We start from the raw sequence: 19,533 nt of genomic DNA, 5'->3' as shown, positions 1-19,533 counted from the left end.
CCTCACCCTCAACCAACTTTCTGAATCTGAACAAGTCACCAAGGCCTGTTATGAATATATACTGGGATTGACTCCAGCTGTGCTGACCTGTAACACACATGAATACATCCTTGACAGATTGCTTGAAACCCAGAGGGACAGATGAATATAGGGTTACCAGACCTTCATTTCAAGGGCTGTTGACTAGCTAGAGTGCATAGACTCTAAAAAGAGCCATAGACCTGTCATGCATGACTAAGGCAACTTAAAAGGCAGGCATTGGGTATAGAAAAAGTAGGGAGATTCCTATGAGGCTGATCAAAAGCCCCCTGGCCTAAAAATCCCACGGCTATAATTACTTCTTTGGACCATCACAAACATTGGGTTCTCAAAGATCTCAGTTAAAATGTTAATATGTTTTCCATTTGGATAAATACCTTAAGACATTAGCATTCCTTTTTAACACTCTAGTCAGGAAGAACTTACCAGGTTGATTACCTGCCCCTTAAGAGTAGCAGAAAAGAGTAATAATTTCTAACAGACATAGTTGAACAGGCATAGTTTTAAATCTTAGCTCTGCTACTTAGTAACTGTGTGACTGTGGGCAAGTCCGCTAAGTTCTCTATGCCTCTAAAATGGAAATATCATCATCTACCACACAAGGTTACTGTGAGAATGAAGTAGGATGATGTTCGTTAAGTGTCTGACACATAGTTGGTGCTAAATAAAAGTTTGCCTCCCTTAAACCATAGCAGAGAAAAACCCTAGAAGTAGGGGAGATACAAAAGAGGGGAGGGCTCTGTTTGGGAAGTTAGGGGCATACAAGAGAACCTGGACAGCTAAAGGAAATTGAGGCTTTGGGCACCTGGGGGAAGTCAAGAAAGTCAAAGAGAATGAAAGCAAAAACAGCAGGGATTCCAAAGAGGACTTTGTGGACTCCCTGCAGTGCAGGGATCATTGACAGCATGAGGTGTGGGTACATCCAGGGAGCCAGGAGTTTCATGTAACTGAGAGAATCTTGTGTCACTTCCCACCAGCCCTCTTTCTTCACATCAAGAGCAGTATTACATGGTTAGATGCGCCAGACATGTGTAAGTAGGCCATTTGTCAACATGCAGGAAGATTAAGAACTAAAACACTAAGAGAATACCTTTCTGCCCCCATCCTGGAGAGTTTTGTTTGAGAGGTTAAGGGTCCCATCCTCTTACAAGTGACCCCCTATGTGCCTCTCTAAACCACATATGTACCCCTAAACCAGAATAATAAAAAAGGTTAGTCCTATATTTTTCCCTGAAGCCACTGCCACCTCCTATCAGAAACTGCCCTCTTTGTCATCAATTCACACCATGGTTTCTTGAGCCCACACACAGCAAATCAATGACGCACATGATCTGAGTCACAAGCAGTTTGTTTTGCTTTATAAATTTGAATAGATTTGAGCGTATGCTTCTAATGTGATTACTCTTTCACTTGAGGCAGAGTTACAGTACTTGTCTGTGGCCTTGGATATACCTATGTTGCATATGTTTATGCGCCTTATCATATAAGAATTGATTTTTCTCTTGTTCATCCCTTGAAGGATGTTATTTTACAGAGGAGTTGTCATTCCCTTTGAGCCACCTCCCCCAAAAAAGCCGATGGAAGAGGATAAAAGAAACATCTTTTATTTGCACTTTTTCTGTGGACTGACCAGAAGCACTTGAAATGACCAATAACATAATGCCCTTCAAGCCAGTAACAGACCAGCCTCCTTGCCATACATCTTTATGAACATTTGTGACTCTGTATGAACATCTGTACATACATCAGTGTATGTGACTTCATGTGTCCCAGCATGTCTGTGTTTACATTCTGATATAACATCTGCTAAACTGTGGTGCTAAGTAATAGAGCTGGCTATTGCTGTGGTGTTAAGGCTAATTCTGGGGAACACGATGCAATCAAAATTTAATACAGGAGGGTAGAAATAACGATCCAGGGAAATAGTGGATTTCCTTGAGATCATTTTTAGTTGTCCAGAGACAATAGTTCATGCTGAAGCAATTTAGCCTTTAACCACCAAAAGCCCTACTTGGGAATGTTCAGCCGTGTGTGTGTGTGTGTGTGTGTGTGTGTGTGTGTGTGTGTGTGTGTGTTTCCTGCCAGTTGCAGCCAGGATGAATACTTACAGCCTGGGTGCTAAGTCAGAGAATAATAGTTTGGATAAAGAAAGCTTGTCAGGGTTTTCACTGCAACCTTGTTATGTGCAAAGTGAGAGCCTTTACTGTTGCTTTGCTTTCAAACCTGAAGGCATAAAAGGGGCAGCCAGGTCATCTTTGTTTTAAAGTTTCTTTTCCCCTGCTGTCAGCCTCTACTATTTCTCACCTTTTAAAAATTAATTCTTCAGATAAGTCCTACTGTGAAGTTGGCCCCAAATGGTTTATTTTAAAGAATGATTCTAGCCCTAGCCAGTTTTGCTCAGTGGATAGAGCATTGGCCTGTGGACCGAAGGCTCCCAGGTTCGATTTTGGTCAAGGGCACATGCCTGGGTTGTGGGCTCAGTCCAACATGCAGGAGGCAGTCAATCAATGACTCTCTCTCATCATTAATGTTTCTATCTCTTCCTCTCCCTTCCTCTTCAAAAACAATAAAAATAAATTTTAAAAAAAGAATGATTTTAGTGCTCATGTTTAAAGTACCAGCCATGAAATTCTTTACCATTCTGGGTATGAATGGGTCTTCCTCCACAGAAAAAGGTATTGACTGGGGAGGGAAGGAAGGGAGGCACTCAGGAAATGACTGAAGTCTGGCTGAAGGAGAGTCTCATCTTAGTTAGAGAGTTGGCAATTGTGTGAAATCAAAAAAGCAAGAACCTCTTGCGTCTGAACACCAATGACCTCACCAAGGGCTGATGACCTCCTAAGCCTAATAGTTACTCCCACACCCAAGCTAACCAACACTCTCTAAGACACATTTCACCAAACACTTAATACTTTTTCCATAATAGCCTTTAATACTAAAATGCATTAAATTTTTGAAGCAGAGAAAACACATTTAAGGGGGAAACAGAGAACCACCAGATAAAAGGAAACAATATGGCAGATAACACCATTTAAAACATAACTGTAATAATTTAATAAAGCTGCTTTATCATCTTCATAAAATAGACAGAGCGGTGATTGTATTTTTTCTTTTTTTTTCTTTTTACAATGATTCAATCACTGTGAAAATGTACATAACATACAGATCAGCATATACAACAATTTCATTTTCATATAATCAGCAACAGAGACTGCTTAATGAGACATACTGTACTTGCATCCCTCTAAATTTCCACCCTGGTTTGACAGGTAAACAGTAATAGTGTCATCAGGCTCATTCCCCTCACTAGAGGAGAGAAGGCGTAAGCCTTTTGCAACTAATACCTTAGCATTCAAATAACACACGGAGGTATTTGTTGCTGAATTTCTAGCTTGAGCTAGTCTGGCTCTTGGTCATTAAAGTCTGTATCCTAGCCTTCCTCAGCTGAACGCCAGCCAGTGCCAGTAAAAATCTACTTAACCAGTGCTGTAATGGTGTTAGCTGGTTTGTTTGCTAAGGTTGACAGCAACTTTCAGTTAGTAGCAAGTTTATCTTTAATTACCAACACAGCTGGAGCAACAATCAGCATCATCAGTTTTCCCTAATGACCTACAGTGCTTTCCAATCAAGATCAGGTTTTTGTGGGTTGTTCTTTACCAAGAGCGCCTCACAATATATATTTCAGACAAGGTGGTTGATTTTCTTTGTTTTACAAAAGCAATATGAGTTATATTTGAAATTAATTCATTTTTTCACAACAAGTGACCCACAGGCCAATTCCAGCTTCACAAGAAAACAAAGAGAGCTGCAACAACTTCATTAGGACAATGTGTTTTGCTCTGGAATATTTCAATATCAATATAAAGCCACCCAGTCCCACCCCCACACATCCCCATTGAATATTATTTTGTTACATACTTAAACTAAAGAACAACATCTCAATACACTTCAGTATCAGCAGATACAATTTGACTCATGAAATGACATCCTCAAATGTAATTTTACCGAGAAGGCAAACACTAGGACTGTATACAATGGACTTCTTAAGCTCATTTACGCCAGTTTTTCAAAGTCAGTTAGGGTCTTATTACCCTATGGAAAGAGCCAAGTGGACCAGACTTGTCAGGATGCTTTGGGGAACATTCGACATCAAAATGATCCCCATAAAGAAATGGAATTCCAGTCAGAACTTCTATTATGTACAATAATAATTGTTTTCCCACCCTGGATGCCCAGTCAAGCTATCCCCTATACCCCTGCCTCTCCCCAAACTGCCCTTTGTCCTTGTTGCTTCAAGTGGACCACTTTTGTTTTTGTGATTAATGATATGATAGAGCTATATGAAAAAATTCAACTGAATTCCCTTCATACAATCAGTTGCATGCTGAAGTAATACTACCGGAATGATACTCTGGGTGGTTCCAGTTTTCAGTGTTCTAAATTGTATTCCTTTAAGATTTTTATTAGTGATTAGTGGGTCACCATGTCAATCAGTTAGTTCAAATAAGCACCTTAGGTGCAATTAGCTCTATTAGGCAGATTCATTCTGGAACAGCGATATTCAAACTGTGGCCCCTGGACTAACTGCATCAGCATCACCTGGGAATTTTAAAATAGACAAAGACTCTGGCCCCACGCCAGATTTACTGAATCAGAAACTCCAAGTTTGAAGCCATCAACCTGTGCTTTAACAAGCCCTCAGCCTTTAGTGGGCATCTGATCCATATGGATTGTTAGGCCCCTCCCAGAGAGTCACTGTTTCAGTTGGTCTAGGTGAGAACTGAGAATGATCATTTCTAATAAGTTCCCAAGTGATGCTGTTGCTGCTGGTCCAGGAACTACATTTTGAGAATTACTGTCCTTTAGTTACTGGAGGATCCCTTGGCCCATTACCTATTCAGGCAATAATGTGGGCCATAATTTACTCTACTGGCTTTAAGGGGATCAAAGGGATAGTAAGGTTCATTCTGAACAGGTTCAAAGGTTAATTGGTATAGAAAAAGGGGGAAAAAGAGATTCCACATAGCATGGCTCCCCTCTTCCTATTCCTTGTATATAGTATACTCCCATATTTGGGGAAAAGCAATAAATCAATGCAAACTAAACCCTTTATGTCGAATGAAGAAGTTTACCTGCCCTGGGACATGCCCAAAACAAGTAAAGCAAGTTATGCCTCAACATTAACTCCTCCCCAAAAGGGAGATCAGAATAAATGAAATAGACTTCCCTAGGATTTAGGAACTAAAATTGTTTCTGCATATCTAATTTTATAACATATTTAGAAAGGGAAAAGGAAGAATATTTGGCTCTCTGGCCTTTGTGACTTTTCATCAGACACATTGAAAAAAGGGGTAAGAAAAATATGAGCCAAAGTGAAATTTAGGATCCTTGCACAAAATTCCTATTTGCAGGGCAGCCTACCTATAAAACCAGCTTACAGAGCCCTCCTAGGATGCACTTGTGCTTCTGGGAGGATGTATACATCAGAAAATTTGGGGGGGAGTTATTTTCTTAATAAGGGGAATTCTCTAAACATGCTCAAAAAAGGGTATGGAAGCCAAAAAGTCTCTGACTTCCCACTGAGAACAAAATGTTTTGATAGGGGAAAATGATTGTTGTATAGCTGGATTCTAAATTCTGGGAGGGGGAAAATGAAGAGAGAGAGAGAGAGAGAGAGAGAGAGAGAGAGAGAGAGAGAGAGAGAGAGAGAGAGAGAGGGAGAGGCGAAATCAATACCACTGCTACTCTAACCATTTTAAACTTTGCTGATAAGAGGCATGGTAGCCAGTGGCCTCTCTGGCTCAACAGCCACATAATATTTAATGTTCCCACTTTCCACATCTTCTCAGCTTCTTTATTCCCACTAAGCATAATAAGAAATACACCAAAACAGTCAAATTGGACTTGAAAGTGACCTTGAGGTGATAGGTAAGAACATAATATCAAGACGGATCAGGTGAGGAACAATCTAAATTCTACAGGCAGTCATCATTACTTAAAGTGAAAAGAGTTTATTTTAATGTGTTAATCAAATAGTCAGTTCAAAACAGAAATACATACCTAATTCAAAACCTACTACTAAAATGGGTCAAAGGGGGAAAATCCATCAGAGAGAATAAAATGAGTCAAGATGAAGATGCTATGGTAATTGACTACTAATTGCTTCAGTTTCAGAGGGAAATCTGCAGCCACACCAATATTTTGCATGAGGTAGTATTCAGCACTGAATAAGAAATAAGGATGTATTTGTAGCTTTATTATAGGTTCTTTTTCAGAAATATTCTCCCCTACCTAACTCCATTCCCACCGCCTTACCCACCCCTCCCTCAAAACCCTTACCCCCCATAAAAGAAAATATTCCTAATAATGTATAAAGCCAGGAACTCAGGTAAAAATAACTAAAACATTCAAAAGAGCTGATTTATCTACGTAAACTTAAGAAAATAAATTCTCTTTTGCATTCTAATGCTCTACCCTCTAAGCCTTTTTTCTGGGTACTCTTGAACTTCAAAAACTAAAACCAGTGAGAACAGAACCACAAAACTTGTTTCTCTAGAAACAACTCTTTTAAGAACAAGGCAGAGCAAAGGTGACATCTGTTTATTTTAAAATAACGAACTCTTAAGCTGCAAGAATACTATGTTGGCTAGTGAATATTAATAGTTTATAAATGGGGGAGTTGGAAGAATGTTAAACAAAAAACTGTGTATAACAAACTTGTTAATAAAAAACGCTATATTCCTAGCCTACAGCAAAGAGTTAGCTAAATCTAAAGAATTTTTATTTTAATGGTTTCCTGTTCACATTTTTTATTTTAAAAAAGTATTAGTCATAAAAAGATGAGTTCAAGTGTCCAAGTGTCTCCATATAGAAGGCACAGTAATTGAGTTAGTGATGCTGTTACCTGTTACCTGTCTTTTCCTAAAAGTACATTTTGTACTGCTTATACAATCCCAAATTATAATCCTACAATACAGAGCAACATGGAGTTTTTAATTCCACCCCATGGCATGCTTTGTAGTGCAATTCTAATCATGACTGGGAAACACTGAATCAGGAAGTGTGTCTAAAAAGATGCTAATTAGATCTCAAAATAGATTCAGTCCTTTTTAATTTTAGGTGATTGGAATCAGGGAATTTCTAAGCCTGGAAAATGATAACTTCATGAGCAACTTTCCTGTTCAGGGCCTGAAAATTAGAAAAAATTGATTTCATGTAACTTTCAGCACAGTATTTCTGACAACTGCAAATTAGATAGCAGAATATCAAAAAATGACTTTCTGCAATGATCTATCACAGATCTGGGCAGAAGACTGAAAGGCAGGCAAAATACTCTGCAAGGTGTGAGCAATCACTCCATGGTATCTTCCAAGAGTGAGTATCCCCAAGTACTTATCTATATGTGTGTGGTGTTGCTTACTCACTTGCCCATCTCAGTTTGCACTTTGTTTTTATCTATAGTTTTATTCATTTTTTAAGAAAAAAAACAACACCAACCTCTAAAAGTCTTTTGCCATCACCACGCACATAGCAATTTGCAATATCAAATACAACAATAGCACAGCTAGCAAAAGGGTTCTTAAAGCAGGGGTGTCCACAGCAAATAGCAGCATTGGAAACTACTTGAGCTTCAGAAACAATCTTTTAGGGGCTCAATTTCACATCACTGAATCAATGAATAGTACACAATAAATGACCATTAACTTGCCTACACTACAAAACAGTAGCGAGCTTATTAAAAGTGTCCAGAGCTTTTTTTTTTTTTTTTGCTTTTTTAAATGTAATCCTCCACAAACAATGTAATTTATATTATAATTTTGACATAGAAAAATATATAAATTCAAACACTTATACATAATACTTTTCACAACTGAATTCATCTCTGTTTCCCCAACATCAAGGCCCCATGAACAACTCAAGCCAAAGCTAATTTGCTCCAACCGAACACCCCTGCTGCCTGTTGAAACAAGAGGGATTGTCACAAAATGATAGTCATTTATAAACAATACATTTAGGGAAAGCTCTGAAATACAGCCACTCAAGAACCAACCATTAGTGAGTAATTAAAACCATCAGCTCCTGCTTCTTCGCTAGCCAGCATGGTTTCTCTCTTCTTCCCAGAGACTGGTTTAGAGAACTATATCCTTCAGACGCTTCATGCCAGGAGACTCTTTGTTGCGACCCTCCTTCAGAATGGGGTTGACCTCATGCATCACTTTCTCGCTGTCAGCTCCACGAGGCTCAGCTTCAGAGGGACGAGAAGGACCACTGTTGACATGGTTGACATACTGCTCCAGATCGCGGGCGGGTGGTGCCAGGGCAACGGTGTAAGACACGGAAGGCTTGGTGGGCACAGGGCTCTTGAGGTGCAGAGGGGAGGTGACGGGGCTAATCGCTTCACAGCCATTGCCCGCCTCCCGGACAGCGCCATTGACTTTGGGGCTGCAGATGGTCACATCGACAGTCCTCCTGCCTTTCAGGGTAGGCTTCTCCTCAGTAGGGTGGTCGCTGACATCTTTTCCAAAGGTTGCGAAAGTCCGCTTGGTGGGGCCGCAGTCGTCATAAGCCTCAACATCAGCAGCAGTAGCTTCAATGGACAGAGCGATGATATTCCGCACATTCTCAGGGGACTTGGAACGGGTGGGCAGGGGGTTCCGAGGCATCCAGCACCTGTCAGAGTGGCCAAGAATCCGGCATTCTTCCCTGCAGTGAAATCCTTCATTCTGATCTGTTTGGAGAAAATAAAATGTCAATTACATCAGCTTTTCCCAGGAATCATTCTTACTCCCAAACGTTTTGGTTTCTTAGGTGTCCACAAGCCCTTTTGGGGAATGGCAAAAGGACTTTTGGGACTAGTGTGAAGAACTGGATTTTTAAAAAATATATCTTTATTGATTTCAGGGTGGAAGGGAGAGGGAAAGAGAAATAAAAACATCAATGATGGGTGAGAATAATTGATCGATCGACTGCCTCTTGCACCATTGGGGATTGAGCCTGCAGCCCAGGCATATGCCCTGACCAGGAATTAAACCATGACCTCCTGATTCATAAGTCAATGCTCAACCACTGAGCTACTGTGGCTGGACTAGAATTGGATTTTTAAAAGACTGATTGTCAAGGGCGGGGAAAAAAAAGGACACATATGTAATACCCTTTGTAATACTTAGCGCAATAAAAAAAAAAAGAAAACATAAGCAGAAACTGTCAGGACAAACTTTATCAGAGCTCTGGAAAATAATCAAAGGTTTACAGTAACCAAATGAGTACTGAAGCAATAAAGGGGCAACTAAAAAACAAAAAACAAAAAACAAAAGACTGTAGACATCCTCCTGTACACATCCCCTTTTTATTATTGTTGTCACTGTTCCCACTGTTGACAAAACTAAAAACCTAAAGGGAAACAACTGCCAGTGGGGAGGCATTTGGGGGGCTGGGTGAAAAAGATGAAAGGTTTAAAAAACAACAACTCATAGACACAGACAACAGTATGGTGATTACAAGAGGGAAAGGAGGGGTGGAAGGAGGTAGAAGGTAAAGGGGTGATAAATGGTGACCAACAGAGACTTGACTCTGGGTGATAAACACACAACACAATATAGAAAAGATGTATTATAGACGTGTACACTTGAAACCTATATAATTTTGTTAAACAATGTCACTCCAATAAGTTCAATAAAAATAAAAATGCACACTATGGTGAAAAATGCCATATTTTTTTTAAAAAGTTTATCCTGAGAGTCAAGCTACTGAAAGCCAGCATTTTAACAACAACTCCTGCTTAAGGTCAACTGTATTTGAGAGTGGTTCCAGCAGCAGAAGAAGTGGAAGCAGAGCAGGTAATCCAACAGTCAGTATATCTGAGAAGTTTTAGCCATGTTTTTGAGCAACAGCACTTCCAACAGCATATCCACCCTACCTGTCAATGATATACAGTGCTTAATTTGGGGTTGGTATCATGCTATCTTTGAAAGCCCAATCACATTACTTCTTTTTGACCACCAGTCAATCTTCTCACTAAGCTATTTGCATAACTTAACTTCCCATTACAATGAACATACTGAGCTCTCTTCCTTCCATCTGACCCATAAACTTCATTGGCCCTATACACACATCACTCATAGATTGAGCATCATTTAATTATACCCAAGTAGCCATTCCTCCTTCTCTTCTTTATCTGCAGATTTTTAAGGTCATATTTCTTAAAGAAATCTTCTATGGATTTCTTTAGCCCTATCATGGATAATCTCAGCAGACAGAGTACATAATTATTGGTGAGATGTGTTTCTCTTTTCACATTAAGTTCATTTAAGATTAAGTTTTTAATTTGACTCTCAGAGAGGCTTTCTACATGAGCTTCATGAAAGCATGAGGCCAGGGTTAACTTCTGCCTGTCCATTGGTAGAACTGTTAATCTCAAGGTCTGATTTATACCCCTCGTTTTCCAGAACCATTTATATTTATGTTACATTTTGGCATGAGGTTGACCTAATGAAAATTTTCATCATATTGAATATTGCATCAAAATACAAGTAGCTTAACACTTATTTAAAAACTCTGGGGAAGGATCGGAGGAGGTAGGGAGCCAGGAAAGATCACAAAAACAAAAAGTGCATGCCACCCCCAAAAGGTGGAAATGGATGCTGTGACTGCTCTTTTTCAAGAGGACGAAGTCTACAATTCAATGCCTTGCCTGATATCAGTCTACATATAGCACACCTTCCTTCAACACTTGTATTTCTTTTGTTGTTGTTGTTTGTTTTCAGTGAGTAAATAACATATCAAAGAGGAACTGCTCTGCCTCAGTCATCAAAGGCTATTTTAGTAAAGGGATACATGAAAGGGGGCTCAAGAAATAATAGGTTAGTTGGGTATATACTTCACATTTTGAGAAAATATATTGGAAGCAACTAAATGGCCAGGCATAATCCAGGCTGAGTTTAGAATTCAACAAAACTGTGGGATATGACCCTTGGCCTAGTTTAAACTGCTGAAAAGAGAACTAAAGGTAAAATTTCTCCCTGATACCTAGTCACAATTTGCCAATTTGAATTTAAGATGGCCATTTTAAGCCCCATTTCAGTGCTGGAGAATGAAACATTCAGAATTTTGCAGCTGAAACCAAATAAATTAGCATTATCACCAACAAGATAAGTACTTTCCACATAGATAAGTCAATGCTTCTGCAAACTTTGGCACAGTTCCAAGTCAGGGTTGCATGGTTCCCTCTGCAAAATGAAGGATTTATCTGCCGCTTCCCTGCAAAATCTCAGTGCTGCTATCTATCCAATAGCATGTCATCATCCAAATTGCATATGTTCCTGGGAGGCACAAAGTATAAAAAGTAAGGAAAACATGTTGGGACAACTTGAGAAACACTTTATGTAGACCTAAACATTACAAGTGGAAGAGTCTATGGCTGATCCACCCACAATCAGTTTCATCCAAATCTAGTGCTTTCCCCAGGAGACCCCAGGATCCCTCCAGTAGGACAGAATTTATATCTTCAGTTTCCCAAAAATATGTTTCTTCCTCTCTATCTTCTCTGAGGCCCATCTCATAACTTTCCAAGTAATAGCTCTAAAGAAATAGTGTGAGTGTTTGTTTGGGGGTGGAGAATAAGGAGTTGCAAGTGATGGAACAGTTCAATAATTAACTTCTGTTTCTACAAATCTAAGCAAGTGTCCCCTGGAAGCCAACAAAAAAAATGTCCAGAAGGCTATGGGGTCCCGTCCTTTTTGTTCCTAATTTAGGACACAAAGGCATAGAGGCCTTAGCCTTTCAGCCCTGGAACCATGGACATGAGACCAGCTATGAAGAGAAAAATCCCAGCTGACCTTCAGACTGATATTATACGCCACTTGCTCACACTTCTAAAGCAGAACAATGGTAAATTACATTCTAATCATTAAATGGAATCTTCTCAATCCGCTCAACATAAAGCTCTAATTTCTTTTAAGTTTTTAGTATCAAGTGGCTGTCTTCAAATTTGGAGATGCGGGTTGTTGTGTTTTTAAATGCAATTCAGTAGGAAAATGCCATCCATTTGCTACCCCATATCTAAGTACAGTGCTCCTTCCATATAGTAGGCTGATTCAAATGAACAGCAGGAGGAGACCTGGAGCCCTAACACACAGAGTGAGAGCAGAGACCCCAGTAGCAGACACCTCAAAGATCTTACGAATCTAGGAAGACTAGAGTAGGAAACTCTGTCTTCTTAGAAGCTTCTCTGCAGACAGTACTTGCCTTCAGCTTACCCACTGCCTAGTGAATAAATCATTCTTTGGAAAGAGGAAAAAGTAAATTCAGCACTCCAAGGAATACAATCAGTCTAAAGCTGTCCACCAATCTTGCTAAACCCACCTCAGCCCTATATGAGCTAGAATAATATGCAATTTTCTTGTATTAATTATGTGAACTTATTTTTTGCTCTGTTCTTCATGCAAGTGAAGAATTGAATCTAAGAGAATCTTTCATTCACAATGTCTCACCCATGGCTTAGATCTGATTTCTTTACTTCATTAAATCTTGACCAAGAGCAGTGACTTGTTGCTTATCATTTTTGGTACCATACACTACATGGTGACATTTGTGCCAATACAATTAAAATAAAATCCAATCTGGCTTTAGTGTTTATAGCCATATTAAATATGAAAGAAAACTTGGTGAATATAGAAGAATATCTTCTCAGCCCAAGGTAACCTACATTCATAAATGCACTGAAGATGAATTACTTTTTAAAAATCAAAACTTCAGTTTAATAAAAATTATATATGTATTAAACGTGAGAAAATCACAATACAAAGCTCCTTAAGAAGAACAATGAAGACAAACCAGATGTAAAAAAGCAAAGAAAGTACTTCTGGAATTGCATAGGACTTGTACAGACTATATGCCTGCCATCATGTAGTATTGTGTTTGAGGATGAAGATATGAGACTAGAAAGGAACCATTTTGTGTTATCACAAATTAACTGTCAAAATGCTGGCTCTAGTTAAAACAGATGTAGGCTAAAAAACTCACTAATTTCCTGCTAAGATTGCTCTTAGCCTTTTTGTAACTCTATACCTTGCTACATCTTTCTCTGAAAGTACTTACTTGAGCCTAAGCAAAGCAAAATGTAAGACACTAAAATCTACAGAGTTGTGGGAATTCAAACTCATTACCACATACAGATAAATTCAAATGTTCACATAATTAGGTATAAATTATGAATTTGCAAATTGTCCTTCCCTGCCTCTGAACCTGTCCCCAGTATTTTCAAAATAAAATAATAAAACAAATAGAATAAGTTTGAAAGAGGAACACAAATCTCGAGGCCATAGAACTCCTTAGTTCAATGCAGATCATATTACTTTAGATAAAAATAAAAGAATAAAGACAGAGAAAAATAAAGCTTCTTCAATCTAAGTTGTAATAAGTATTTTTTGTCATAATTTGTCATTTAGGAACCTTGGTGAGAAAATCCCAAAACCTCTGGCAAAAAATATATTTAAATCTTAAGTAAAAGCACAGTCTTGTGAGAGCATGGGAGGCATAAGAGGCAGCAATGAGTAAGTCATGATGGACAAGTAATTAAAATAGAAAAAGAACAGAATATATTATTTTGTGTAGATAATAGCAAAACTTTTTGCAGCAATTACTATTCTCCTCAGGATATGAAGCTGCTGTCTCTTTAGAAGTAGGCAAGCAATGTTCTTCCACACTAGAAAGAGCCTACCCATAGTCTCAACCAAAGTTAAAAAAAAAAAAAAAGAACATGATGAAAACACCATTTCAGACTTTACTAAAACGTTCAAAGTCCTTGTGGAATAAAAGAGCTGAGAGTCTCTGTAGGGTTTGTATAGATGTCCAACCACAATAGATGTGTTCAATAATGCTGGCAGTTCTTTACCGTGATTCAGAGTTTGGGTGTATTCACTCAAAGATTCCAATGGTCAGAGACAAAACTCCAACACTAAAATAGTTCAAAGTTACAGTTAAAAGAGCAATGTGTTATCTCGTTAGAAGTGATCTGTAATCAATGATGCAGAAAGGGAAAGTTAGAGTGAGTTCCAGTTCCTGGAAGCTCAAATAGTTAGCTACTTCTAAGTAACCTACAAGCAAGCCATGTGTAAATCAGAAGAGCTTCCTGGATTGTACTCATATACATACACTTAGCTTAATCATATCATGAACGAGATGATCTATGACCAAAACAGAATTATTTTTTGTGAGATATAATGGAAGACATTGTAGCAATGATTATAAAGAGACAGTTGTTAACATTGGTCATGTGCACCTAATCAAGAAAACATAACTCAAGAAGTTTCCCCTCTTGACCTACCTAACTCCTACTCATCTGAAGCAGACATAAACTACCTACTAAATATCCATATCCATATCTATTTTTTTGTTAGTCCTCACCTGAGGATATTTTTCCCATTGATTTTTAGAGAGAGTGGAAGGGAGGGGAGATCAGAGAGAGAGAAACATTGATGTGAGAGAGACATATCGATTGGTTGCCTCCCGCACATGCCCTGACTGGGTGCCTGGGTCAAGCCTGCAACTGAGGAATATGTCCTTGACCAGAATCGAACCCTTGACCCTTCAGTCTGTGGACTGAAGTTTTTACCACTTAACCAAATCAGCTAGGGCCATATCTATTTTTAATACTTAGAAATAGACCCTACTTCTCTTATGGTTGGCAATGGACCAGCTAAAAAAACTACACTTCCTAGCCTCCCTTGTAGATAGGAGTGGCCATGTAACTAAGATTACCAAAGTTATGGAAGCAGGATATTTTTTTAAAAAAAAACCCCTCCTTAAATGGTGAGGAGCTGACTTAGTTTGAGACCCTTTTATGCTCATTCCTTCCTGCTTTGTCCTGTCTAGAATGGAGACATAATGGGTGAGCTACAGTATACATCTTTTTTTAAAAAAAATTAAATTCTTTATTGTTTAAAGTATTACACATGTCCCCTTTCCACCCATTGACTTCTCCCTGGTCATTCCCACCCCCACAGCACAAGGCCCTCGCTCCCCTACTGTCTGTGTCCATGGGATATGCTTATATGCATGTATACAAGTCCTTTCGTTGATCTCTACCCCTCCCCCCACCTTCCCTCTGAGGTTAGGTGGTCTGTTTGATGCTTCTATGTCTCTGGATGTATTTTTTTTTAAATATATATTTTATTGATTTTTTACAGAGAGGAAGGGAGAGAGATAGAGAGTTAGAAACATCGATGAGAGAGAATCATCGATCAGCTGCCTCCTGCACATCTCCTACTGGGGATATGCCCACAACCCAGGTACATGCCCTTGACCGGAATAGAACCTGGGACCTCTCAGTCCGCAGGCCGACGCTCTATCCACTGAGCCAAACCAGTTTCGGCACTCTGGATCTATTTTTATTCATCAGTTTATGTTGTTCATGATATTCCACAAATGAGTAAGGTTATGTGATATTTATCTTTCTTACAATATCCATCTTAGTATCATGAGGCAACTCTGAGGATGGAAGCCATGGATAACAGAATAGAAGATGTAAGGACTTTGGGGTATTCAATATATTGTAGACCTAGCTCATTAGACCTGAACCTGTTATATAAGAGAAAATATAAGCCTCCCTCTTGCTTAAGCCATTGATTTATTTTCTTTAGTGGGGGGAGGAGGATCTTTATTACCAATACTACAACACTGTCCATAACTAATACATGACCCCTGAAGTGTCAAATTTAACTTCCTTGGGGAATCCTTCCCCTATCCCTTAGACAAAGGTAGGTCCCATGCCTTTTATAGCATTCAATACATGTAATTACTTGTGTACTATCTATATCCAATGCTAACTTATAAAGTCTGAGCAAAATTTGTACCTGTTTTGTTCTCTCCCATACCCACAGAAACTAGCAAAGGGTACAGCTCATAGCAGGAACTAAATAAGTTTAATGTTATTGAATGAAAAGGGTACAAGAAAGTGATAGCAACATAACAAAGAATCTTGGTCAACATATCAGATACTATACCGCTGATACTGTGCAGTTTCCTAAACGTGGAAATAACTATCCTATTTAGTAGAAACACTATAGAAACATACAAAGAAAACTATGTAGCTTTGTCAGAGGCAATAAAGTAAATGTCATCTTAGCCTTTGAGTGGTTTCCTTCACACTATATGCAGATCTTAAAGAGATCTATTATGTTTTAATGTCCAGTTGAAAATACATTTTCCATATACCTTAAAGTTTTCCATTTTAACAATAGTTAATGGGGTCTATACTGTGATAAGTCAATAATACAATAAGCCGAAGTGTCTATTTTATGAAATGAATGTTGTTCTGATATCAAACATTGTTTCTTGGCATCAAATAAAATTATTATTAATTATTATAAAATATAAGCCAAAAAATGAGACCTATGGTGAGCTTTTTAGACCCACTGCAGATGCTGACTCTTTCTGGCAAAATTAATTAAAATACACATAGTAAAACTGATGCTCCAGTCAAATATGTGAGGGAATTACCAAAGGAAAGAATTATCCTGGATAGAGTTCTTAAAAGCATTGTAAGGCCTGCAAAGAGTTAGGAAAGAGGGCATCCATTCTATAACTGTAATTTTAAAAGGCAAGCAGAGTAGCAGTGGGCTCAGTAAAAAATAGAGGAAGGGAGAGAGGAAAGGAAGAATGGAGAAAGAGAGGGAAGGGAGCAGGAAACACTATCTAGGCATTAGACATTCCATCTTAGTTTTGATCTGATTCACATCTTAAGGGTTTAGTTTCTTTTGGGTGTTTAAATATCATTTGAGCATTTAGCAAAAACAATAAGGGCTTAGAAGTTTGCAAATGAAAACTTCCCAGAGCCCCTCCCAGGTTATAATTCTAGGAGGAGTTTATACTCACTTCCTAAAGGACACAAAGTTTTGGCAAGAAAAGATGGATCTCCGTCTGTAAAATATTCAAGGGCACATGAATGAAGATAGATATTTCTAGGGACTTTTAAACCAATGACATCAAGCTATTCTTTAGACATTCCAGTGTGAAAAGGCTTACACTGCAAAATACATGACAAATAGCTACTTATTGCTTTCTTCCTTTTTCTCTTTCTTTTAAAATTTCCCACCATTTTTGTTCCTCCCTAATGCTTTTTTCAAAATTCTCTTCTTCCCCAGCCTCCTGCTTATTAGCATCCCTTCCTACAGAACTATGGCCTGACAGACAACAGGCAGAAGTGAGAGGATGTCAAAACTTTGATTGGCATTTGAAACATCGATGTGGTATTATTTGACAGATGCCAAAGATAAGCTATATAAAAATCATCCCTTAAAACATGGAGAAAAATTCCCACATTTTTCATTCATCTGGGACAGGCATTAAAGGTCCCTGTCAAAATAAGAGGATCCAACCTTGGCCAGTGTGGCTCAATTGGTTGGAGCATCATACAGTAGAGCAAAAGATGTCGGGTTGGATTCCAGGTCAGGACACATACCCAGGTTGCTGATTTGATCCCTGATCAGGGCGCACATTGGAGGCAATGGATTGATGTTTCTCTCTCATGTAAATCTCTCTCTCTCTCTCTCTCTCTCTCTCTCTCTCTCTCTCTCTCTCTCTCTCTCTCTCTCCAAAGGACAACACACACAAAACATTCCCTCAGGTAAGGATTTTAAAAAGAAGAAAAAAAAAGAAGAGGATCAACTACCAAACTGAGATCACCAGTTTTCTTTGGTCACACAGCAAAGCATGGATAAAAGGGACACAAGATAGGAAAGTTTTGATTGAATAAGAAAGGTTAGACATGTTTGCAGGTAAAGATACCTCAGGAAGCTCAGGAAGGGCAAAGTGGAGGAAAGTGTGTGGGAACAAAGTTCCTGAACTGGCAAAGGAATGTTGCCAAAAGAGAGAAGATAGGCAGAGAGAAAAAGCCAGCTCTGATCAGCATTAGTTGGCATTGTTAGGGTAGTTAAAAAGCAGTAATTCTGTAAAGTTTAGATTTAGCTTGAAAGGATGGATAAAAGACAGATGAACCCCAACCTTTTCTTAGACCATTTGATCAGCATCAGTTAGCAAGTGCCAACCAATTTTTTGCCTCTATGATGCCAAATTACACATTGGCCTCTCCCCTCATTCACAGTTGATGCAACTGAAATTCATTTAACAACCAGTGCAACATGAAACTAGGGGCAATAGGGGGGGGGGAATAAGGGCACATATGTAATACCTTAAATCAATAAAGGAAAAAAAATATAAAAAATAGATGTCCATTTCAGAATTCAAAGTAATTGTATTATCTTCAATAAAATCTACAGTGCTTATCTGGTCAAAGAGACAAAGTTAAAACATATCATAATATATAAAAACCCAGGGTCCATAATGTCCAAAATGACTGAAGGTTTGACCGACAGGAAGTCAGTCCTGCAGTCAGTGCTGGGCTGCCATGGTGACCCAGCACTGACTGCCACCACCTACAGGGGCTGTGACCCAGCACTGACTGCCGAGGAGGCTGTGGATTAGGCTTGAAGAGAGGTCTGGAGAGAGAAACGGGGTCTGATTCATAGCCTCTGTGGCAGCTATTGATCAGCCCTTGCCTCTCTCTTTCTCTCCCAGCCTGGCCAGCAGCTAAGCCTCTCTTTCTCTCTGGGCCTCCATGGGGGCTGCTGATCATCCCCACCTCTCTGATCAGCCCCAGAGATAGGCCCGGAGATGCTGATGGCATAGAAACTGACCAATCAGAACCAAATCTGTGTGAATTGTGAGGAACCAATGGCTGCCTAGGAGGTGGAGCTTTTGATGCCAACTGGCATAGAAACCGACCAATTAGAATCAAATCTGGGTGAACTGCAAGGAGCCAATGGCTGCCTAGGAGGCAGAGCTTTTGATGCTGACTTGCCTAGAAACCAACTAATCAGAACTTAATCTTGGTGAACTGCAAAGGCAGAACCTAAGGTGGGGGCTGAGGAGGGGTTTTAAGGGCAACAGCTGTTTGGTGTAAGATGTAAGAAAGTGGTTCAATTTTTTAAAGCATCTTTACATGTAAAATATGAGGGGTCACAAAAGGCCATTGAACTATTCCCCAAAAGAAGAGCACTGAGATATAACTACTCTGAGCAAACTTTTTAAAATAGAACCATTTTTAAAAGTTTCATTCTAAAATATCCGCAGAATTAAGTCCTATATCTGTTGGACACCTACAATGCCTATTCACTTCTGTGAAGAGTTCAAACTAATTGTTTGACTTTGTGCAGATTAAAAGTAGACTGTTTCACACATTCTACAGGTAGTTATACTGCTGGAAAGACAAAGCCTTCAGGTGATGCTTACAAGTAGCACTAAACCTAAAGTTATCATCAACATGGTTTCACTCTTTTCTGGAAAATAAGGAAATTGCTAACACATCATTAACTTGAGGGGAAAAAAGCACTTTTATGGTGGTCATGAGCTTCTGGGTATCAGACAGACTATATAGTAAGGATGGCACAAATAGAGCTGGTATGAAAGCAAGAGGGACAGGGCATGCTAACCAGGAGA

The 19,533-nt window shown here is 39.1% G+C and overlaps 1 protein-coding gene across 3 annotated transcripts in view; it reads right to left on the bottom strand.

The window, feature by feature from the left end:
- Window positions 1–2,948: 2,948 nt before the first annotated feature.
- Window positions 2,949–19,533, bottom strand: part of PCDH19 (protocadherin 19) — a 114,261-nt gene continuing 97,676 nt past the window's right edge. For all 3 annotated transcript variants that reach the window (XM_036305549.1, XM_036305547.1, XM_036305548.1), the window contains one exon: window positions 2,949–8,767. In XM_036305549.1, coding sequence (XP_036161442.1) covers window positions 8,169–8,767 — 599 coding nt within the window. In that variant the 3' untranslated portion in view covers window positions 2,949–8,168. The remainder of the gene's footprint in view (window positions 8,768–19,533) is intronic.

The sequence above is a fragment of the Myotis myotis genome, unplaced genomic scaffold, assembly GCF_014108235.1.
Source record: "Myotis myotis isolate mMyoMyo1 unplaced genomic scaffold, mMyoMyo1.p scaffold_m19_p_4, whole genome shotgun sequence".
Classification (NCBI taxonomy): Eukaryota; Metazoa; Chordata; class Mammalia; order Chiroptera; family Vespertilionidae; genus Myotis; species Myotis myotis.
This window is presented reverse-complemented; position numbering and strand designations above follow the sequence as displayed.